This window comes from Erpetoichthys calabaricus, chromosome 16 (assembly GCF_900747795.2).
Source record: "Erpetoichthys calabaricus chromosome 16, fErpCal1.3, whole genome shotgun sequence".
NCBI lineage: Eukaryota > Metazoa > Chordata > Cladistia > Polypteriformes > Polypteridae > Erpetoichthys > Erpetoichthys calabaricus.
This window is the reverse complement of record NC_041409.2, coordinates 12,413,342-12,437,144: the sequence shown is the minus strand read 5'-3', so window position 1 is coordinate 12,437,144 and position 23,803 is coordinate 12,413,342. Positions and strand designations below refer to the sequence as shown.

The following is a 23,803-nucleotide window of genomic DNA, read 5'->3' as shown; positions in this document are numbered from 1 at the left end:
GTATAACTCTTACGTACTTCTCTGCCACTCCCAACTTCCTCATACAATACCACAGCTCCTCTCGAGGCACCCGGTCATATGCTTTCTCCATGTCCACAAAGACACAATGCAACTCCTTCTGGCCTTCTCTCTACTTCTCCATCAACATCCTCAGAGCAAACATCGCATCTGTGGTGCTCTTTCCTGGCATGAAACCATACTGCTGCTCACTAATCATCACCTCACTTCTTAACCGAGTTTCCACTACTCTTTCCCATAACCTCATGCTGTGGCTCATCACTTTTATTCTCCTGTAGTTACTACAGTTCTGCACTTCCCCCTTATTCTTAAATATCGGCACCAGTACATTTCTTCTCCACTCCTCAGGTATCCTCTCACTTTCCAAGATTCCATTAAACAATCTGGTTAAAAACTCCACAGCCATCTCTCCTAAATACCTCCATGCTTCCACAGGTATGTCATCTGGACCAACGGTCTTTCCATTTTTCATCCTCTTCATAGCTGTCCTTACTTCCTCCTTGCTAATCCGTTGCACTTCCTGATTCACTATCTCCATATCATCCAACCTTCTCTCTCTCTCATTCTCTTCATTCATCAACCTCTCATGGTACTCTTTCCATCTGCTCAACACACTCTCCTCGCTTGTGAGTACATTTCCATCTTTATCCTTTATTACCCTAACCTGCTGCACATCTTTCCCAGCTCAGTCGCTCTGTCTAGCCCATCGGTCCTTTTCTCCCTCCTTAGTGTCCAACCTCTTATACAACTCATCATACTCCTTTTCTTTAGCCTACGCCACCTCTCTCTTCACCTTGCGCCTTATCTCCTTGTACTCTTGTCTACTTTCTGCATCTCTCTGACTATCCCACTTCTTCTTTGCCATCCTCTTCATTTATATACTCTCCTGTACTTCACCATTCCACCACCAGGTTTCCTTTTCCTCCTTCCTCTGTCCAGATGTCACGCCAAGTATGCTTCTTGCTGTCACCCTTACTACTTCTGCTGTAGTTTCCCAACTGTCTGGTAACTCTTCACTGCCACCCAGTGCCTGTCTCACCTTCTCCCTAAACTCAACCATGCAGTCTTCCTTTTTCAACTTCTACCATTTGATCCTTGGCTCTGCCCTCACTCTCTTCCTCTTCTTGATCTCCAACATCATCCTACAGACCACCATCCTATGCTGCTTAACTACACTTTCCCCTACCATCACTTTGCAGTCTTCAATCTCCTTCAGATCAACTCTTCTGCATAGGATGTAATCTACCTGTGTGCATCTTCCTCCACTCTTGTACGTCAGCCTATGGTCCTCTCTCTTCTTAAAATACATATTCACCACAGCCATGTCCATCCTTTTGACAAAATCCATTATCATCTGACCTTCTTCATTCCTCTCCTTGACACCATACCTACACATCACCTCCTCGTCTCCTCTGTTCTCGTCACCAACATGGTCATTGAAATCCACTCCAATCACCACTTTCTGTCTCTTGGGTACACTGTTCATCACTTCATCCAACTACTCCAAAAATCTTCTTTCTCACCCATTGCCCACCCAACTTGCAGGGCATATGCAACATTCATCATCACACATTCAATTTCCAGCTTCATAATCATTACTCTGCCTGACACTCTTTACACCTCCAAAACACTCTTGACATACTGTTCCTTCAGAATAACTCCTACCCCATTTCTCCTCCCATCCACACCATGATCGAACAATTTGAATCCACGTCCAGTCCACCTGGCCTTACTCCCCTTCCATTTAGTATCTTGTATGCACAATATATCAACCTTCCTTCTCTCCATCATATCGGCTAACTCTCGCCCCTTAACAGTCATGCTGCCAACATTCAAACTTCCTACCCTCAGTTCCACTCTCTTTACCTTCGTCCTCTCCTTCCTCCAGACATGTCTTCCCACCTCCTCTTTTCCTTCTTTGGCAAACAGTAGCCCAATTTCCACCAGCAACATGTTGGCTAACAGTACTGGTGGTGGTCGTTGTTAACCCGGGGCTTGACCGATCTGGTATGGAAATTTGTTTTGTTGTCTGCATATTGATTTGGCAAAATTTTACACTGGGTGCCCTTCCTGACATAACCCTCCCCATTTATCTGTGCTTGGGACCGGCACAAAGAAACACACTGGTTTGTACATCCCCTGTGGCTGGGTTCGTAAGGATCTTTGACAAGGGGCCATTATTTTCATACAGACCTTTTTTTCTAAGAAATTTGTAGATTCAAAACATGTGTAAGGTTTTGCCAAACTCACAAGGAGCAATATTTCCTGCTTTAACCTTAAAACTTTCAAAACCAATAGATTTTTCACAATAAATTCACCTGTTATATTTCTAATTTAAATGATATCAGATGAAACAATTAGATTAACTTTTAAATACGTTCAGAATTATTCCATTTTTTTCATTATTATTATTCTTACTGAGCACACTTCCACCTAAAAGCTCAGTACAATAATTACAAATATAACATGAATAAAATAAATGCAACATGAACACAAAGCAAAATGTTGAAACGGGGACTTCATGCAATACAAGTATATATAAAAATGTCTGTTAAACTGGAGATGATGATGATAATATATACAAGATTGTTTGAAGTCGAGGTTCCACTTGTCTTAAGGTCAGCCCCACACTGAAAAGGCTCATTTTGTAGGCAAACAGTGACAGAAGACATCAGTAAAAAGATCTACAGTTTTTATGACACAACCTGTCCGAGCCACATCTAGTGCCACCATGGACACAGAAATGAGAAAAAATGATAGAATAGACTTGGTAATGAGGAATCAAAACAGATACTACAATTGGTTATACACAAGCTACAGAAAGTTAGCAATATGAACAACCGCCATAATTGTTATAACAGTCCTGTTTTGTATTATAAGAATCAGTACTCAGCCTTGATTTAAATTTTGAGACTTTTAGGGCCTTTCTAATATCTCTTATCTTATATACTGTATATATTATTCCAGAGTTTTGGTGACTTATACCTAAAACTCTGCTTCCTATATTTAATTTTTCTGAGAAGTTTAAGGAAGCCTACATTGTGCCACCATCTTATACAGAAACGAAGGGATTGTGTTAAAAAAATGCTTTAGTTGCCTCACATTTTTATGCAATCGTTTTGTTCACCCCACTGAATTAAAGCTGAAAGTCTGCACTTCAACTGCATCTGAGTTATTTCATTTAAAATTCATTGTGGTGATGTGCAGAACCAAAATGAGAAAAAAGTTGTCTCTGTCCAAATATTTATGGACCTAACTGTACATAAACGTCTACGAATGGATGAGTGTGTGTGTGTGTCTGTCTGTCTGGCCCGGAAGTGTGAGGCTACAGCATGAAGCTCAAAGAGCCGGTAAGGCAGCCCCAAGTTGACAAGTCGGAAACCAACTTGCTTAGCCGCTAATACACAAGTGAGGCAAGCATATCGGCAAAACGAAATCTCAGAGGAAAGAGAAACTCGTTTACCCGCTGATAGACAATGGGGGTGAGCACGTCCACAAAACTAAACCACCGACTCTGCATTTCAATTTTTTTCTGATGATTTCAATAGTTTCTAGGAGCCCAGGCTTTTCACAGCAAGGGCTTACACAGCTAGTGGAGTATAACTTTCATAAGAGGAGTGTGTTGATCTATAGCATTTACAACTTTGCATGTAAGAGAGAGGATTTTAAAGCCGGCATTAAACTTACTTGGAAGAGCCAATTAAGTGATTTAAGAAATGGAATTATATCAAAGTCAAAGTGAACTTTATTGTCATCTCAAACATATACAAGTATACAGATAGACGAAATTGCAAAGCTCAGGTTCCACAGTGTAACAACATGATGTGCAAATAATAAATTAAAAGTAGAATTATGGTCATACTTCTTAGTTCTGGCAGTGATTCTTACTGGTATATTTTGAATTAATGATAAAGTAGTAAGTGAATGATTTAAATGGCCTGACGCACTACAATGTAATAAATGATCTATTATGATTGCAAACAGATAAGTTGTCAAATATTGGATCACATGTTATATATGATTGCAGCACCCTATGAAGCTATTTTTGAAACAGAGGTTATTTTCATTTAGTTCTAGAAAGAAATACTATAATCACAAACCTAAATGCTTTTTGATCATCCCATTTTCATCAGTCTAAGATTATTGGGCGACCTAGCCATCACAATTCTGTAGCTTTGGATGTGACTAATGTCTTAATGGAAATGAATGGTTTCACAGGTAGTAATAAAATAAATGTACAGTTGTACAGGTGTATACTTTGCTTAAGGTGTGTTTTCTGCAAACTGAATGGCAACCAGGTATACATTATTAAACCGATTAAGTGATTCCAGAAAGGTTAGAAAATGAAGTTACGTCACACATCTATAGCCCTTTGTTTAACCTCGTCACGTGATGAAACAGCTCAAAACAAAATGATACTATTTTATTAAATTGTGACCTAAATCTTTTGTTTTTCTTTTCCTTTTTTATTGTAAAATGATAGAAATAGTAGTTATAATGATAGAAAGAAATCTGTGAAAACATGTTTTTTTTTGAGAGAGAGAGATTTTGATGGTAGGATGCGAATTTGCCCAGTTTTATCTTCTCACATCTGCATTGAAGCTAAAATTAAGACTTAATTATTAAATGTGAATTGTGCCTATAAAAAATCAAAAATTTGAAATCCATAACAGTCCTCTCCTTTCTTATAATGTGCTTGCTAAATATGTGAATAATTAATATCAGTTTACACTGATCAATAAGACACTGCTCTTTTCTGAAGTAGATGAGTATTCCTTATTTACCTTTCATCATAATTGTATTATAACAACATTAGGTCTTTCAAACCATTTATATTCATAGTATTAACAAAATTACATCAAGTATTATTTTTCCCCCAGAGACAGAGAATGGTATTTAATGATTTTACAATGTTGTGTTATAAATTTTTATCTTTGAATTATTGTTAAGCTAGTAAATATTAAATTAAGTGTAGCAGAGCAGCCCACACTGAATCTGTGAAAAAGATTCAGTTATTGAATGTACAATACAGTACATAATTTAGGGCAAAATGTGGAGTAAAAGTATCAACATCTAGCAAGTAGCAATTTTACTAATGTAATGCACTTTATTAAAATAGGGGCTAATACTGGACTGTAATCAAAACAGTAGTTTTTTCTGTAATTTTATTTAACATAAAAATATGTTCCAATACTGAAGCAGCACATAGTTAAAATCATAGTACCCAGTAACTATTTGCCTTAAAAATCTAAATTCTTTTCTTGGCCTCCCTTTAATATCTCAAATAAGCAGCAATGTCATGATTTCCATGTTTATTTTTATTCTTAAGTATATTAATAGGTTATCTTGTGTCAGAGAGTTAAGCACCTAGAGCTGTTACTCACTTGGCTCAATAAAAGAGTGCAACGTCACTCTGTCCTTCATTAAACAAAGTTTACCTCTTATTGTGTAGGTTCAGCTTTTTTCAACAGTTGGTGATTTTTAAGGTAATATTTAACAAAGCATAAAAAATAAGACAACAGAGTACTCAAACCCTTAGACTTGTAATTACTGTTCTATTAAATTTCTATTAAATAAGGAATATTGGAGTGTTGTAGTGAAGTACATGATGTGAAGATATTGAAATAGGAAGTGTATGAAATATTGAAGAAATGGCTGGTCCAGCAATGACTAAAGAGGAAACAAAGAATGCTATATATGAACTAAAAGGAAAAAAAGCAATTGGAAAACAGCAGATGGAATAACAAGAGTACTATTGAAGCTAAAAGCTGACAAACATCTGAAAATAACAGTTAAATTCTTCAGTGATATACAGTATATGATACCAGGAAGATGCCTGATATCATTGGTTGTACCTTCTCTAAAAAGGGCACACCAAAAAACATGAATATCATAAAATTAACAGATTAATGCATCACAGCCTAAACAATATTCTTACAGGAGATAAGTAGTTGAATTTAGCAAGAACTGGAGTTTAGTTTATATACAAATCATTTTGGTTTAGTGGACGTATGGGAATGAGGGAAGAGCTGTTTTTCAGCTTACTTTGCAAGTTTTTTCAAGGGAAGACCTCCACTTTTAAGGGTTTTAATGGTCTGTGTGTTTTACTTTGTTAATTGCCTTTTAGTTGCCAGCAGTATACTAATTCCTGATATGCATTGTGTACAGTTTTAGTCTCCAGGCTACAAAACGTCCCTGAGAAGAAGTACCAAACAGAACAGCATTACCATGGAGCAGATGGGATGTGATAAACGAAAAAATAAGAGTCTCAGCCACACTTTATGTCTGAAACTTACAGAGCATGGAAAGTTCTTAACATGGGATTAAAAAAATGCAGTTTAAGATAACCAGAGGATTCCTCATTTATGTAGAGTGGGATGTAATAAAACCCGGAACACACAGGTTAAAACTTTCAGTTTTCCTCAGAATACCGTAGATACTCGCGTATAAGTCGAAAAATTTATGCCTTAAAATTCATTCCAAAAAACAGGATCGACTTATCCGCGGGGCAACACAATTGTCCATAGAATTTGGGTAATGACATTGTACAGTCAACGCTTCACGGTGTTAAGTCACCGGTCATCTGCCATTTCCCATGGTCTTTGAAATAATTATAAGCCAGCAATACTATTGCTAATTAGCTAGTTTTTTTCTAATTTGTGAAATACTTGAATTTGAGTATTAGCTTTTGCAGGTTTTGAATAACAAACATACCAATAGCTGCAACCAGATTTGGAACCAAAAGAACCAAGGCAATGCACGCTATCAATGCGAGGCAAGCACAGACCGCGATTCAAAAAATTTCTCTGCCTACCAGTTTGTGTCGTCTGACAGTAGCTGAAAAGCAGCATCAGGAGAGAGCAGCCTGAAGTAGTCCAGCAGCAGGTGATCTGTCGTGTCCAACAGCAAGCCATGCTGTCTTGTGAAGTCCGGTAGCCAGTTCGGCTCTCACGGATCAATGTCTGTATATTCCTCCCACGCGAACCTTGCCGTAGCTGCATCGGCTGCGCGAATGCATTCAGCTGGCGCGGCATTGGCTGGTGTCCGATCAGCTGATGCCGGCTTCTCACTCTCTTGCTCGATTCCTGATCACTGTCAATAAAATCCGATTCTGAAAAATCAGAGTCCGACTCAGCGATAATGTGCAAAACATCGTCTGCCGAGTGTTTTCTTTTCTGCACTCGCTTCGCTCCCTTGTGACATATTGACGCCATCATGCCTTTGTTTACATTTCGCAACTCACGCACACTCAAGGATTAGTTGCCGAGTCAATGACTCTAGCACTTCTCCAAGCACAGAGGGAATGCCTGTGACGTGACAGTGAGTTTTGTCGCCATTAACAGCTGATTGTCACCCTCTGTCTCTGATAGCTGTCAAGTTTTACCCTCAACTTATACGCGGGTCATAACAAATTTCGTAATTTTTGGCTTAAACAATACACTCGACTTATCTGCGAGATCGACTAATACGCGAGTATCTACGGTACTTGGCATTTAGGTCTAAGTATTAGAAGTCATCCAAGTTATTAGGAATTAATGCATGGAAGTATTTAATATGAATATATACTGTATTTGTGTATCTTCTGCATAGCAGTGCAATTTTAATCAATGGCTACGAATAATCTGACCAAGAGGAATCATATAAATACGGTATTAAACAATAATGAACCTAACAGAGCCCTGTGGAACACCCTGAGTAACTAAAGCAGAAATGGATCTCTTGGTACCAATGGAGTCAAACTAATGTTTGTCAGATAGATAGGTCTTAAACCAGGCAAGGGGCATTTCAGCAAATCCCTAAAGTGTCTTCATTCGATTTAAAAGTATATTATGGTTAATTCTATCAAAGGCTGATGTTAGGTCGAGATGAATAAGAGTATTTAAATGGCCAGAATCAGCAGCTACTAAAAGGTCATTTAATACCTTGACCAGAACAGTTCCAAGATTGTGTTTACCACTGAATCCTGTCTGAAACTCTTCAAATAGCTTATTAAAACCCTGGCAACAGTATGTTCAAAATGCTTTGGAGATTAGAAATTGGCTTATAATTCTTAATCTTCTGGATCCAGTCCTATTTTTTTGAGGACAGGAATGACCACTTCAGGTAGAACAATGCCAGTGTGAAGTGACGTGTCAATGAAATCAGCCGCTAAAGTACTGTGGGAAGAAATATAAAATGTGACCAAATATGTGAGCACTGGGTCAAGCTAACATGCAGTGGCTCTTGATTCTGAAACAAGCATAGTCATTAAATCTGTGTTTACTGGCATAAAAACAGAAAAATGCTTTGTAATGAAAGCAGATGGAGCAGGGAATGCAACATTCTGTGAAGAAACTGATGGCTGCAGCTGGTGATATATACTCACTGTAAAATCATTCCATAAATTGGTGGATGTAATAATCCATTTATAATAGAAAAAAGAATTGTAGGATTTCCTTGTGAGTAAGTCACTACACCTATGTAATAAGTAGATTTATTCTGTACAAGTGCTTCTCTGTAGATAGAAATATGATATTCATTGACAAGGATATGAAGAGCTATCCCTGTCTACTGGCATATGCACTCTAACCGACGACCAACACTATATTTATAATATACACTAACAATACAATATACACTAGCCTTCAAAAGTTTAGAAACGGATACTTTTTTTTTTAATACAAGGTACCATTAAATTGATATATAGCCAAGACTAATATTCCAAATGGCTATTAATACTTGAAATTGCTGGTTTATAGTTTATTATTCACATATGACTGCAAAGCCTGATCTTTAGTAACTGTTTCTCCAGTTATTTATAGGATAACTCTATTAACTTAATCCTTAATTAATTAGGCTTAAATACAAATTGATTACTGGGTAGTATTAATCTAACCAGTATAGATGAAGAAATAGAAGGCCCAGATGCACAACAGCACAAGACATCAGAATCCGTAATTTTACAGGTCCTCAGTTGGCTGCTTCCTTAAATAGTACACACCAAATACCAGTGTCATTTGCAACAAATGCTGATCTTAGAGACAGATTTTCATAGAAAACGCCATATGTGAAACTGGCAAATAAAAACAAAGGGTTAAAATGGGAGAAAAGTCTGTAATGACCCGAAAGTTGACCACCCAGTGTTTGTGTTCTTCTGTCCATTTTAACTTTTTCTTTTTACTGTTCCAGATGACACTTGTATTTGGCTTGTATTATTTATAAATCAGTCATGTCAAGCAGTAAAAGCTGTTAACAACTTTGGTTATATCTTGACTATATTTTTAAATCAATTTAATGGTACTGTGATAAAAAAGCAGTGTCCTGTCAAAAATATGGAAATTTGTGAGTGGTTTCAAATTTTTGAATGCTAGTATATAAACAAATTCTCACAAATGTATAGAACTGAATATCTGTGTTCCAAGCTATTTAGAGTTTTTGTTTGTGTGTGCCTTTGTTGGCATTCCAATATGCAATCTACACATGACAATAAATTTGAAATCAATGATGTTTTTTTCTGTTCTTCTCAAGTGTTTGTGAAAATTAGAAATTAATATTTGTTGTAAACAAAACATATACATAAAGAAGACTGGATCGCTTTCACCATGGTAACAGATTATTAGCTAATATTTAACCTGGCATGTTTATTTGCAACTTTGATAGACTTACAGTATGTACCTTCATAATCAGCCTAAGGTTTGGCAGATAAAATTTCAGTTTTGAAATTAATGTTTATGGTCAGCACATTATTTTCCCAAATCATAGTGTGTTTCATTGACAACTGACAATTTTTATGCTTAGGAAATCCTTAAAATATTTTACCATTGTTAGGTTTTGTATGTCCCCAGTAGTAAAAAAAAGAAGAGCTTTTTTCTTTGCATTGTAACTCAACTCTAGCTTGGAAATCTAGCTTTATTCTACCAATGAATAAAATTATTTAAGACAGTAACGTAATATTATTAATGTATCACCACTATTTTAAACATAATACCTATTTTTTATACATTGCTGTCATACTACAGTGCATCTAGAAAGTATTCACAGCGCATCACTTTTTCCACATTTTGTTACAGCCTTATTCCAAAATGGATTAAATTCATTTGTTTCCTCAGAATTCTACACACAACACCCCATAATGACAACATGAAGAAAGTTTACTTGAGATTTTTGCAAATTCATTAAAAATAAAAAAACTGAGAAATCCCATGTCCATAAGTATTCACAGCCTTTGCTCAATACTTTGTCGATGCACCTTTGGCAGCAATTACAGCCTCAAGTCTTGTTGAATATGATGCCACAAGCTTGGCACACCTATCCTTGGCCAGTTTCGCCCATTCCTCTTTGCAGCACCTCTCAAGCTCCATCAGGTTGGATGGGAAGCGTCAGTGCACAGCCATTTTAAGATCTCTCCAGAGATGTTCAATGGATTCAAGTCTGGGCTCTGGCTGGGCCACTCAAGGACATTCACAGAGTTGTCCTGAAGCCACTCCTTTCATATCCTGGCTGAGTGCTTAGGGTCGTTGTCCTGCTGAAAGATGAACCGTCGCCCCAGTCTGAGGTCAAGAGCGCTCTGGAGCAGGTTTTCATCCAGGATGTCTCTGTACATTGCTGCAGTCATCTTTCCCTTTATCCTGACTAGTCTCCCAGTTCCTGCTGCTGAAAAACATCCCCACAGCATGATGCTGCCGCCACCATGCTTCCCTGTAGGGATGGTATTGGCCTGGTGATGAGCGGTGCCTGGTTTCCTCCAAACGTGACGCCTGGCATTCACACCAAAGAGTTCAATCTTTGTCTCATCAGACCAGAGAATTTTCTTTCTCATGGTCTGAGAGTCCTTCAGGTGCCTTTTGGCAAACTTCAGGCGGGCTGCCATGTGCCTTTTACTAAGGAGTGGCTTCCGTTTGGCCACTCTACCTTACAGGCCTGATTGGTGGATTGCTGCAGAGATGATTGTCCTTCTGGAAGGTTCTCCTCTCTCCACAGAGGACCTCTGGAGCTCTGACTTGGTCACCTCCCTGACTAAGGCCCTTCTCCCCCGATCGCTCAGTTTAGATGGCCGGCCAGCTCTAGGAAGAGTCCTGGTGGTTTCGAACTTCTTCCACTTACGGATGGTGGAGGCCACTGTGCTCATTGGGACCTTCAAAGCAGCATAAATTTTTCTGTAACCTTCCCCAGATTTGTGCCTCGAGACAATCCTGTCTCGGAGGTCTACAGACAATTCCTTTGACTTCATGCTTGGTTTGTGCTCTGACATGAACTGTCAACTGTGGGACCTTCTATAGACAGGTGTGTGCCTTTCCAAATCATGTCCAGTCAACTGAATTTACCACAGGTGGACTCCAATGAAGCTGCAGAAACATCTCAAGGATGATCAGGGGAAACAGGATGCACCTGAGCTCAATTTTGAACTTCATGGCAAAGGCTGTGAATACTTATGGACATGGGATTTCTCAATTTTTTTATTTTTAATAAATTTGCAAAAACCTCAAGTAAACTTTTTTGACGTTGTCATTATGGGGTGTTGTGTGTAGAATTCTGAGGAAAAAAATGAATTTAATCCATTTTGGAATAAGGCTGTAACATAACAAAATGTGGAAAAAGTGATGCGCTGTGAATTCTTTCCGGATGCACTATGAATACACATGTAAACTGTGCATAAGAGCACAATCAAATGAAATGTGTTTAAAATGCAGTGTGCATGTTACTGAAATTTGTCATAGCCTTAAAATTATTGTGGACTTGCATTAAATTGATTGAAAGCCTCCTTAAGTGTTCCAGAAGTCATTAATTGCAGGGTTTTAAACCACTGTCAATTTCCTATACATTGATTTCCATGTTTTTGGGGGGCAGCTCTAAATAATGTAATACATTGGGCAGTTATGTGCTTTATGTACAAATTGGTAGGCAAAATATTTTTTCCACCCTGGGATCTGAACAATGAGAGATTACCACACTAAGTGATTGTGAAAATAATTGCTGCTTATGATGGATTGTAAAATTAATTATGATCCACAAATTCTTAGTACTAATGTTATGCCAGACATGATCATAAGGAGTTAGAGCCTAGTTGTTGCTTGTCTGAAGTATTCAAGTTTTCACGAGTTTTTTCCTTTGACTACACCCAGTTCTATCCCACATTCTAAAAAGATGCATGTTAGGGTACAGGAAACTCTGAGCTGGCCCAGAGTGAGTGACTGTGAGTGTGTGTGCACGAGTGAGCTATAAGGTGGATTAGCATCCTGTCCAGGGTGGTTTCCTGCCTTGTGCCTGATACTGCCAGGATAGGCTCTAACCCCGTTCATGATCCTTTGTATATGTAGTATATGCCTTTATACATTATGGGCAAACACAGGCATTTTGAACACGGCCATATAGAAAACATAGTATCCATAATAAAATCTAAGTTGCATAATGCTGTAAAGTTAATGTTGACAGTTTGATGTGCTAGGTGGGGAATGCACTGTAGAAATTTGAAAAGTAGCTGGTAGATCTAAACCAAAATGTTTTAGTTGATAATTATGAATGTGCTAAAGCACAGCTTAATTTCTCCATTTGAAATACATACCTTCAAACATTCTTATTCATGCTGTTGTACTGTAATGTTAAACGTTCATTTTACAGCAGTATCATCATTGTTTACTTCAACTGTTGTTATATTGTTATATTTCTAACATTTATACGAGTGAAATATTTACATATTTGTATATTTTTTGTGTATTGATTTTTATCTGTATGCATTAGCAGTGTAGTCTTCTAAACATAGCACTTTTTCTTTGTTGCAGCTGAAGTCTACATTGGCATTGGCAAACCCTCTGAAGCCACTGCTTGCACACAAGAGGCAGCGAACCTCTTCCCAATGTCACACAATGTACTGTTTATGAAGGGTCAGATTGCAGAACTTCGAGGCAACGTAGATGAAGCCAAGCGCTGGTATGAAGAAGCACTTTCCATTAGTCCCACTCATGTCAAGACCATGCAAAGACTGGTAAGATTATTGACTTTTTCTATTTTATAGAGTGGTCAACATTATTTAGAAAAAAGAAAAGCACATTTAGGATGGATAAAGAAGGCCGATTATGTGTTTTTAAAGAAGTAATTGAGTATTAAAGAAATATTTATAAACTAGACATTAAGCCCGTTACAATAACGGGCACTAGAACAGTAGTGCATAAACATTAGTAGGAACAGTCTATATTAAATGGCAAAGGACCGTCTATTTTCTGTTACAGTAATACTGGCTGTAATATGTGTCACTGTATTGTGTGCCTTTAATTTTCTCTCACAGTAATACGTCTCTCCAGCAAGAATTTTAATCTGTGCTGGCGTGCAGCTGATTATTGTATGTGTGGCGTCTCCCCAGCAACGGATTTTATGTAAGCGAAAATAAATCTACTTTTAAAAGTCATCCTATTGTAATATCATGAAAATTCGTATATATAGGAAAACACTTTACACTTTACCGGGCCATGTTTGTTAATCGCAAATCTGACATCCTCAGAGTGAACACTTTCACAACAACAAACACTAATCCAACCTCTTTGGGGAAGCTGGTCTCCGCATCTCAGTACCCGATTGGATTTTTCGTGCCTTATGTTTTAAGTCTTACCTCATTTACCGAAATCCGATTGGATCGGCCGCGCGATATTTTATAGGTCCCGCCCTCTCTGTCTTGTGTGACGCGTCAGGCGGCCTTTGAAGCATCGCACCGTACCCCGCGCATGCGCACTTCACCAGAAGACACACACACACGGACACATGGACGCACACAGGGATTTTATTAAAGAGGATAACAGCATTTTTTATAATATACAGTGGCTGAGCATTCTTTGAGATACGTGTTTCAAGTTCCAGTCGGGATGCCAGAACTATGAGGAGTTTGAACCAAGTTCAGAAATTGGTGAATTAAACACAAATTGATTTTATTTTTATTTTTCAACAAATAACTCAAACACTCTTACTGCAATAAACAAAAAATGCAGTTTATTCAAGACCATAATGAATATATGGAAATATATACAGTGGGGGAAATAAGTATTTGATCCCCTGCTGAGTTTATAAGTTTGCTCATTTACAAAGAAAAGAACAGTCTCTAATTTTTATGGTAGTTTCATTTTAATGGAGAGAGACAGAATATCAACCAAAAATCCAAAAAAAACACATTACATAAAAGTTATAAATTGATTTGCATGTCATTGTGTGTGCGACTGTCTAATAATACCAGTCTTCCCTACAGCACTGGAACCACAAATATTGAGATTTGATCATCCTTGCTTTCCTGCAAGATTTTAAAAAGGGCAGACATCATGCGTTAAAAACGGTATGGAATGTCCCCAAAATGTTTTTTTTTTTTTTTTTGTCAGTAGTAAAAACATAAATGTTTTGTACAACTTTTTTAATGTTTGTATTGTTGAAGAGCATTATACATTAAAAACCCTCAACACATGAGCCTAAATATAAGTTAATATCCATATGCTGTTAACCACAGAATGTTTTACTCCCATCTTCATGTCTTTCATGTTGAAACAGAATAAATGAAATGATACCTAGTCACATCTGTAACTTCAATATAAGAAATGTTGCTGTTTGTTGAGGTGGAATTAACTAGAGCATGGGTTTGGGCTAAAGGTAGCATCCTTGGGGGGAAAAAGGATAGGAAGGCAAGTGCTGGAATATATGGTTGTGCTCCGAACTCTCTTAGTAAATCTCTGTAGCTACAGTAGCAGAGTTAAACATCTATGAGTACATCTATGTAGTAAGCAAGTTTTATAGCTTGAAATGCAGGCTTTTCACAATTGACTCATAACCTCACACTCATGTAAACTATTGTATATTGCAGGATTCTTAGGAAAGTCAGGTTTCACAGAATTAAATGATCCAAACCAGAAAAGGGTCCATTCACCCATTTTTATTAAGGGAGGCAATAAAGCGTGAGCAAGCTGTGGAAATATGCACATTGTACAATTCCTCTTAAACATGTGGCAATTTTTATTATATTGTTTGCTTTACTGCATTCAGAAAAGCCCCTCTAAAATGTCAGTCTTGTGCTTTACGATGATATAATCTTCATCCTGCGAAAAGCCACTAGTCTGTACAGAGACCTTTGCTCTTATTTGCTACTGAGAAAATAACAGTGTATAGTTTTTGGATTTTGCTACAAAACCACTTGAATAACCATGTGAGAGGGTTATTCCCTATTCCTCAGTTATATTAATAATAATAATAGTGGTACTTTGCAATATTAGACCTTTGTCAATAACATAGGAGTGACAAGGAAACAAAACAGATAGGTGTGAGATAAATCAGTCTCTTACTACAGAATTTAACTTAATCAGTGTGTTCATCATTTGCTGACATTTACTTAGATTAATTTTCTGCCAGAGGCGTAATATACTACACATAAATTTGCTCCTTTCCCGCTTATTTCATAAGCGTGATATCAGAGGAATCCTTGAGATGGCTGATTATGCTTTCCCGCTGTATCGCAAATGTCTCACATGCATTGCTGTTATCTCTCATAATGTATTATGTGTTACCCTTTTTCCTAGTCTACAAGTTCCAGTGTGATTTCTCTCTTCTGTTATTACACTGGTAATAAAAGGTAACCCCCAATGTAATTATATATATATATATATATATATATATATATATATATTAATTAAATAGATTTGATGATTTAGGTATGATTTAAGCAATTTGTTTAATGGATTCATGTCAGGATATGTAGTAGTATTGCAGATTGTGTAGCATTCTGGAAATATTGAATAAAATAAAATCTAAATCACCATCAATAAACTATATTTTACAGCTCTATACTTCAACTAAAAAGATTGATCTGTTACAATACAAAAGTGCATAGTATAGTATAACGAGTTAAACTTAGCATGTTGTAGATGTATAGGTTAAGATATAAGAGATTAGAGAAAAATATGTAAATATGGAAACATCTCACAAGTGAGTGGAGCCAAACGTACCTTTCAAATCTAAGTTTATAACTGATTGAATATAAGGTGCGTTTCTGCCATCAGTAAGAATTTATATGATATTTTGGTGTTTTGTTTGTACAGCACATATAGGCTAGAAATTGTTACAGTTAATTTTACATTTAACAATATTGATTTGGCACCGTGCTAATTCCACATCTTAAAATATCCTTATATGTTTTTATGTCCTTTAAAGATGTGAAGGAATTAAGAAAATAATTTTTAATCCAAGCCCACCATGTTTTCATTGTAGCAGTTGGTCACTATAGCAGTGTAGTAAAAGATAATTGCCCTTTGGAAGGATAGCTAATACATGCAGGTTAAGAAATAGGCTTTTATTATTTAATGAAATGTCCTCTTTACTTTTGATAAAGTCAATAATTAATGAGACTGTTATTAAGGCTTCTGCAATACTTTTCTTTCCCTTTTTCTGTGGATCAAGGTTAAAGTTGTTACATTTAAATCAAGGTAACTGACCCAAAATTGTCTTTATAGAACAATACAATTTTTTGAAAAATACAGTAAATCAAATAATCTAACGCAAAAGACAAAACATATAATCCACCCTTCCTAGTCTGTTCAGTGTTTTTCATGTTTTTCCTCAGTATGAGTGGATTTTAATTTCTCTTTTAAATTTTAAAAGTCCTTTCTGTGTTTCATTGCAGTATTACAGGTAACTTGCTAAAACCCTGTTTGCAGATTTTTGGTGATGTTACAGATACTTTGCTATCTTTGTGGTTGTGAGAGTGCTGAGCACTGTGCTGTCAGAAATAACCTTTTCATTTCTCCTTATTCAGTTTGCTTTCAGAATGCAATGCTTTAGTTGATTCTTTACTATCCATCCATCCATCATCTAACCCGCTATATCCTAACTACAGTGTCACGGGGCTCTGCTAAAGCCAATTCCAGCCAACACAGAGTGCAAGGCAGGAAACAAACCCCAGGCAGGGCGCCAGCCCAACGCAGGACACACACACACCCACACACTAGGGACAATTTAGGATTGCCAGTTCACGTAACCTGCACGTCTTTGGACTGTGGGAGGAAACCCACGCAGACACGGGGAGAACATGCATACTCCACACAGGGAGGACCTGGAAAGCAAACCTGGGTCTCCTAACTGTGAGGCAGCAGAGCTACCACTGCGCCACCATGCCGCCCTGATTCTTTACTAGCTGTTGAATATTCTATGTTATCATGGCACAGGAAAAGTAGTTAGCAGTACCTTAGCCTTAAGTGTAATGTCAGACGTTTTGAGACCATTTTCTTCGATCTGGGTTCCTTTAAGTCTAGTCTTAAGTCTTGGCTCAGTATTATTTATATGAAGTAAGTCTGCTGGATTGCATGGTCTGTCTGTCTTCCTTCCCCCATGTACATCAAATTATAAACTCTTTTGTTGTGCTCTGTAGCTGCTTAGGATAACCATGACTTATTCTGAGGCACCAACGTGTAATGTGTAATATTGCTGTCATCCATGATGCATATATCTTGTGTTAAAATCAACTTCTGGAAGAAAGGCTGAGCTTTACAATGCTGTGGCCCTGCAGCATAGGATTAGATGCAGATTTTAAGGGCAAGTAAGTAGTGAGTGTAAATTTACACACATTTGACTAGTAAAAGCTGGTGTTAATATGATACATTTTCTCTTTACTGAGCCATAATACACTAAGTCATGGCCGAAATTATCGGCACCCCTGGAATTTTCCCAGAAAATGCACCATTTCTCCCAGAAAATTGTTGCAGTTACAAATGTTTTGGTATACATGTTTATTTCCATTATGTGCATTGGAACAACACAAAAAAAACAGAGAAAAAAGCCAAATCTGACATCATTTCACACAAAACTCAAAAACCGGGCTGGACAAAATTATTGGCACCCTCAACTTAATATTTGGTTGCACGCCCTTTGGAAAAAATAACAAGTCAAGTGCTTCCTATAACCATCAACAAGCTTGTTACACCTCTCAACTGGAATTTCTGACCACTCTTCTTTTGCAAACTGCTCAAGGTCTCTCAGATTTGAAGGGCGCCTTCTCCCAACAGCAATTTTGAGATCTCTCCATTAATGTTCAATCGGATTTAGATCCGGACTCATTGCTGGCCACTTCAGAACTCTCCAGCGCTTTGTCTTCAACCATTTCTGGGTGCTTTTAGAGGTATGTTTGGGATCATTGTCCTGCTGGAACACCCATGACCACTGACACAGACCCAGCTTTCTGACACTGGGCCCTACATTGCGCCCCAATATCTTTTGGTAGTCTTCAGATTTCATGATGCCTTGCACACAGTCAAGGCCTCCAGTGCCAGAGGCAGCAAAACATCCCCAAAGCATCTTAGAACCGCCACCATGTTTGACTGTAGGTGCTGTGTTCTTTTCTTCGTAGGCCTCATTCCATTTTCTATAAACAGTAGAATGATGAGCTTTACCAAAAAGCTCTACCTTGGTCTCATCTGTCCACAAGACGTTCGCCCAGAAGGATTTTGGCTTCCTTGAGTACATTTTGGCAAACTCCAGTCTGGCTTTTTTATATTTCTATGTCAGCAGTGGGGTCCTCCTGGCTCTCCTGCCATAGCATTTCATTTCATTCAGATGTTGATGGATAGTCGAGCTGACACTGATGCACCCTGAGTCTGCAGAACAGCTTGAATATGTTTTGAAGTTGATTTGGGCTGTTTATCCACCATTCAGACTATCCTTTGTTGCAGTCTTTTATCAATTTTTCTCTTCCGTCCACGTCCAGGGAGATTAGCTACAGTGCCATGTGTTGTGAACGTCTTGATTATGTTGCGCACAGTGGACAAAGGAACATGAAGATCTCTGGAAATGGACTTGTAGCCTTGAGATTGTTGATATTTTTCCACAATTTTTGTTCTCAAGTCCTCAGACTCTGCTCTTCTTTCTGTTCTCCATGCTTAGTGTGGCACACTCAGACACACAACAGAAAGGTTCAGTCAACTTTTCTCCATTTTAACTAGCTTCAGGTGTGATTGCTATATTGCTGGCACCTGTTTCTTGCCACAGGTGAGTTCAAACGAGCATCATATGCTTGAAATAAAACGATTTACCCACAATTTTGAAAAGGTGCCAATAATTTTGTCCTGCCCATTTTTGGAGTTCTGTGTGACATGATGTCAGATTTGGCCTTTTTTCTCTGTTTTTTGTGTTGTTCCAATGCACATAAAGGAAATAAACATGTATACCAAAACATTTGTAATTGCAATAATTTTCTGGGAAAATTCCAGGGGTGCCTATAATTTCGGCCATGACTGTAGGAGTGTTCTATAAAGCTGTTAGATGTCCAAGTATCCCCATCAGAAAAAATTCAGTTGCTGTCAGATACAGGTCTACAAATATTGCAGCTTACAATTACCAAGAAGCCCCTGATATCAGTCTGCTGCAAATAAATCTATTTTTTACTCTTTTCAAGAAGTTGGATTAGCTGTTTATTTTTGTTGTTTTGGAAGTGTGGTGTGTAAGTTTTGCGACAGCATAAATGAAAGTCTGTTTTATAAGTCCAAATAACAGGCTCCCAACCCTTATCCTTTTTTTAAGATAGCCCTCCTCTCTTTAGTTACAGTGCATCCGGAAAGTATTCACAGCGCATCACTTTTTCCACATTTTGTTATGTCACAGCCTTATTCCAAAATAGATTAAATTAATTTTTTTCCTCCGAATTCTACACACAACACCCCATAATGACAATGTGAAAAAAGTTTACTTGAGAGTTTTGCAAATTTATTAAAAATAAAAAAATTGAGGAAGCACATGTACATAAGTATTCACAGCCTTTGCCGTGAAGCTCAACATTGAGCTCAGGTGCCTCCTGTTTCCCCTGATCATCCTTGAGATGTTTCTGCAGCTTCATTGGAGTCCACCTGTGGTAAATTCAGTTGACTGGACATGATTTGGAAAGGCACACACCTGTCTATAGAAGGTCCCACAGTTGACAGTTCATGTCAGAGCACAAACCAAGCATGAAGTCAAAGGAATTGTCTGTAGACCTCCAAGACAGGATTGTCTCGAGGCACAAATCTGGGGAAGGTTACAGAAAAATTTCTGCTGCTTTGAAGATCCCAATGAGCACAGTGGCCTCCATCATCCGTAAGTGGAAGAAGTTCAAAACCACCAGGACTCTTCCTAGAGCTGGCTGGCCATCTAAACTGAGCGATCAGGGGAAAAGGGCCTTAGTCAGGGAGGTGACCAAGAACCCGATGGTCACTCTGTCAGAGCTCCAGAGGTCCTCTGTGGAGAGAGGAGAACCTTCCAGAAGGACAACCATCTCTGCAGCAATCCACCAATCAGGCCTGTATGGTAGAGTGGCCAGACGGAAGCCACTCCTTAGTAAACGGCACATGGCAGCCCGCCTGGAGTTTGTCAAAAGGCACCTGAAGGACTCTCAGACCATGAGAAAGAAAATTCTCTGGTCTGATGAGACAAAGATTGAACTCTTTGGTGTGAATGCCAGGCGTCACGTTTGGAGGAAACCTGGCACAGCTCATCACCAGGCCAATACCATCCCTACAGTGAAGCATGGTGGTGGCAGCATCATGCTGTGGGGATGTTTTTCAGCAGTGGGGACTGGGAGACTAGTCAGGATAAAGGGAAAGATGACTGCAGCAATGTACAGAGACGTCCTGGATGAAAACCTGCTCCAGAGCGCTCTTGACCTCTGACTGGGGCAACGGTTCATCATTCAGCAGGACAACGACCCTAAGCACACAGCCAAGATATCAAAGGAGTGGCTTCAGGACAACTCTGTGAATGTCCTTGAGTGGCCCAGCCAGAGCACAGACTTGAATCAGATTGAACATCTCTGGAGAGATCTTAAAATGGCTGTGCACCGATGCTTCCCATCCAACCTGATGGAGCTTGAGAGGTGCTGCAAAGAGGAATGGGCGAAACTGGCCAAGGATAGGTGTGCCAAGCTTGTGGCATCATATTCAAAAAGACTTGAGGCTGTAATTGTTGCCAAAGGTGCATCGACAAAGTATTGAGCAAAGGCTGTGAATACTTATGGACATGTGATTTCTCAGTTTTTTTATTTTTAATGAATTTGCAAAAACCTCAAGTAAACTTTTTTCACGTTGTCATTATGGGGTGTTGTGTGTAGAATTTTGAGGAAAAAAATGAATTAAATCCATTTTGGAATAAGGCTGTAACATAACAAAATGTGGAAAAAGTGATGCGCTGTGAATACTTTCCGGATGCACTGTATGTGTTGGGTCAGCTGTGAAAGTAGCTACTCTCCATGCCTTGGAGAGGAGAGCATGCAGGGAGTCAATTTGTTTTCTTGCAAGAATGGAAAAAGTTAATTCTGTGATGTGATTAACTTTTTCAATAGGCACCATCATTTAGAAAGCTTTTTTATAAGAAATCCACAGTGTGGTACAGGCAGTTAATAACAGCTGCGGCGGTTGTCCTTTCCATTTTACAGGATTAGCTAGGCCCTTGCATTGATGCTTATGAATAATTCAAGCAGGCATTTCTAATGCATCTCTTGAGACTGATCAAGACAAAAAGCAAGTAGGAAGAAGGCTTAGATTTCTTTCCTGTAGCAGCAGGAGATATTAAATTGAACTACAAAATTTAAAGGAGATTCTCTTTTTGTACCAGGTTAAAATAATTATTTAGGTATGTTTAGTATTTCTGTCTTGTTTTTTGTGGTTTAAATAAAATGTAGCATTTATGATTGTGTTTTAGAATATTGTTTAAGCAATACAGAATCCCAAAACAAGCATTCATCTAGTCAAATCTCTGCAATCAAACTTTGGTAAATGTATTTAATCTAAGCTCTCTGTAACCTAAAGGAAGAGAATTTGTGAACTTGTGAACCCAATAAACCACACAAACTCCTTACCTTTCCATTGTGTTGTTTTTACTATCCACTAGACAAGGGACACCAACCTATGGCCATTTCTTTGTGCCATTTAAAATCAAGTTACTCCTTGAGATATTAATCACAATCTACACTGTGATGTCATCTGTAAATTGATATCTAAATTCCCACCTGAGCTTGTTTGTGAGTATTTAAACCCAAAAACAGATAAGACTCTACTGTAGTGCAGGGGTCTCCAACCTTTTTACCCCTGAGAGTTACTTTTACAAAATGAAAATGGCTGAGAGCTCCTCATGTTTTCTAACGTTTATTCTCATAGCTTATTTCAACCCAAACAAACTGAATAAGCTTGTTTTGCCTGAACATTTACAAAATGTTGGTGTCCACAACTCACATTTTGCATTAAAATGTCACAAAAAATATTTGTTTCACCTGCAGGTGCATTTTGTATGTCAGTATGCATTTTCTAGTGTATCTTACACTATTGAATTAAAACATGAATGCTGTGAAAACATAACAATGAAATTACATATACGCAGATATGATTTATTCATTTGTCATTTTGTCCCATGTCACTGTGTCACTTTAATCACATGTCCAGTTACATGTGTGATGTGTTTTTTAGTTAGTCAGATGACTGGCACTGCATGGAGTCAACAGGAGAGGCAGGTGTGTGGTGGAGTGGAGCCACTGAGGTTCACTCTTATGGAGTCATTTCAATGTTCGTCTGTCAGTCTTGTTCTGAACTTTGATTTCATGACATTCACGTCAGACTCACAGAGGTATGGAGACCCAAACAAAGCAGGCATTTTCAGAGCTGCTTGATGAAGATTCTTGTAGTTACCTGGTCCTGCTAAGCTCCAGAAATACTGTTGAGAAATTCTGTTAAGACTTCAACTGCACATTATTTTGATGGTTTATAACCTCAATTTCCATTTCTACAGCATCAACACAGACAGAAAAGTTCAGCCATCTGTCCAGAAATCTCACTTATGTCCACATCCATGAAGGGGTTGGCCATAAATGTCACAAAGGCCTCAAGTTTCTCAAAGTCACTGAATCTGTCTGTAAGCTCCTGTCCAAGCCTCAACGAGGTCACAATACTTGCAGCCAGCTTTTTAAATGTTTCCATCTGTGTGACTTTCCAACATCTTTGAGACAGAGGGGAAGTGCTGAAAACTTTTGTTTTTCACTTGCTGGATATACAATGACAGTTCTGCACTGAATGCCTTAACAGGACTGATCATATCAGATCTGTTTATATCTTTGCCTTGTAACTATCAGTTCAGGTGGTTAATTTTCTTAGTTACATCTGTCAGGAAACCAAGATCAAGTAGCCATTTGTAATTAGACTGGTTGATAACACTTTAAGTAATATGTGATCAACACTTACTTAAAAAATGAGAACTATCCATGATACCCTCATCCTTAAAGTTTCCATTTTCTTGCCTTTAAGTCTTTTCAGTATTATTGATAGTAGACAAGGTTCATTAGTCTTGCACTAATTTTCCTGGTCTGACTTTGCTGCTGTGTTGTAATGTGTGTTTTTCTCTGCTAATATAGTACTATTGTGCTGGAACAGTCAGTAGAAATGAATGTCACATTTTTTAATTTTATGTTGCTTTAATTGATCTGCATGATAATAAAATGTGTAATATTTAATAATACAAAGACGTGGAGAAACGTTTTATTGGCAGCACTTAAAATATAGCCAGATTAATAGTGATGGGCTTGGCACACTGTGCATCATTTGATCCAATTACAATTTTATAGTTTGTAACTGGCTCTTCTGCAAGTATTGATTTCTTCATCCAAAAGCCATATTTCTCTACATTCAAGGCAGAAGAAGAAATCATGTAACAGTCAGCGTATATTTTCTTCACTTGGAAAGCTTGGCACAAGGCTTTAGTGCCAGAAATGTTTGACAATTATATTTATGGTTTGATATAATGATAACACTATATGCGAAAGGATTGATTTTATTATTCCATC

At 38.0% G+C, this 23,803-nt stretch overlaps 1 protein-coding gene across 1 annotated transcript in view; it reads left to right on the top strand.

Moving 5' to 3' along the window:
• Positions 1-23,803, top strand: part of ttc7b (tetratricopeptide repeat domain 7B) — a 204,523-nt gene that overhangs the window by 156,357 nt on the left and 24,363 nt on the right. The window contains 1 exon segment of the mRNA XM_051920188.1: positions 12,777-12,979. Coding sequence (XP_051776148.1) covers positions 12,777-12,979 — 203 coding nt within the window.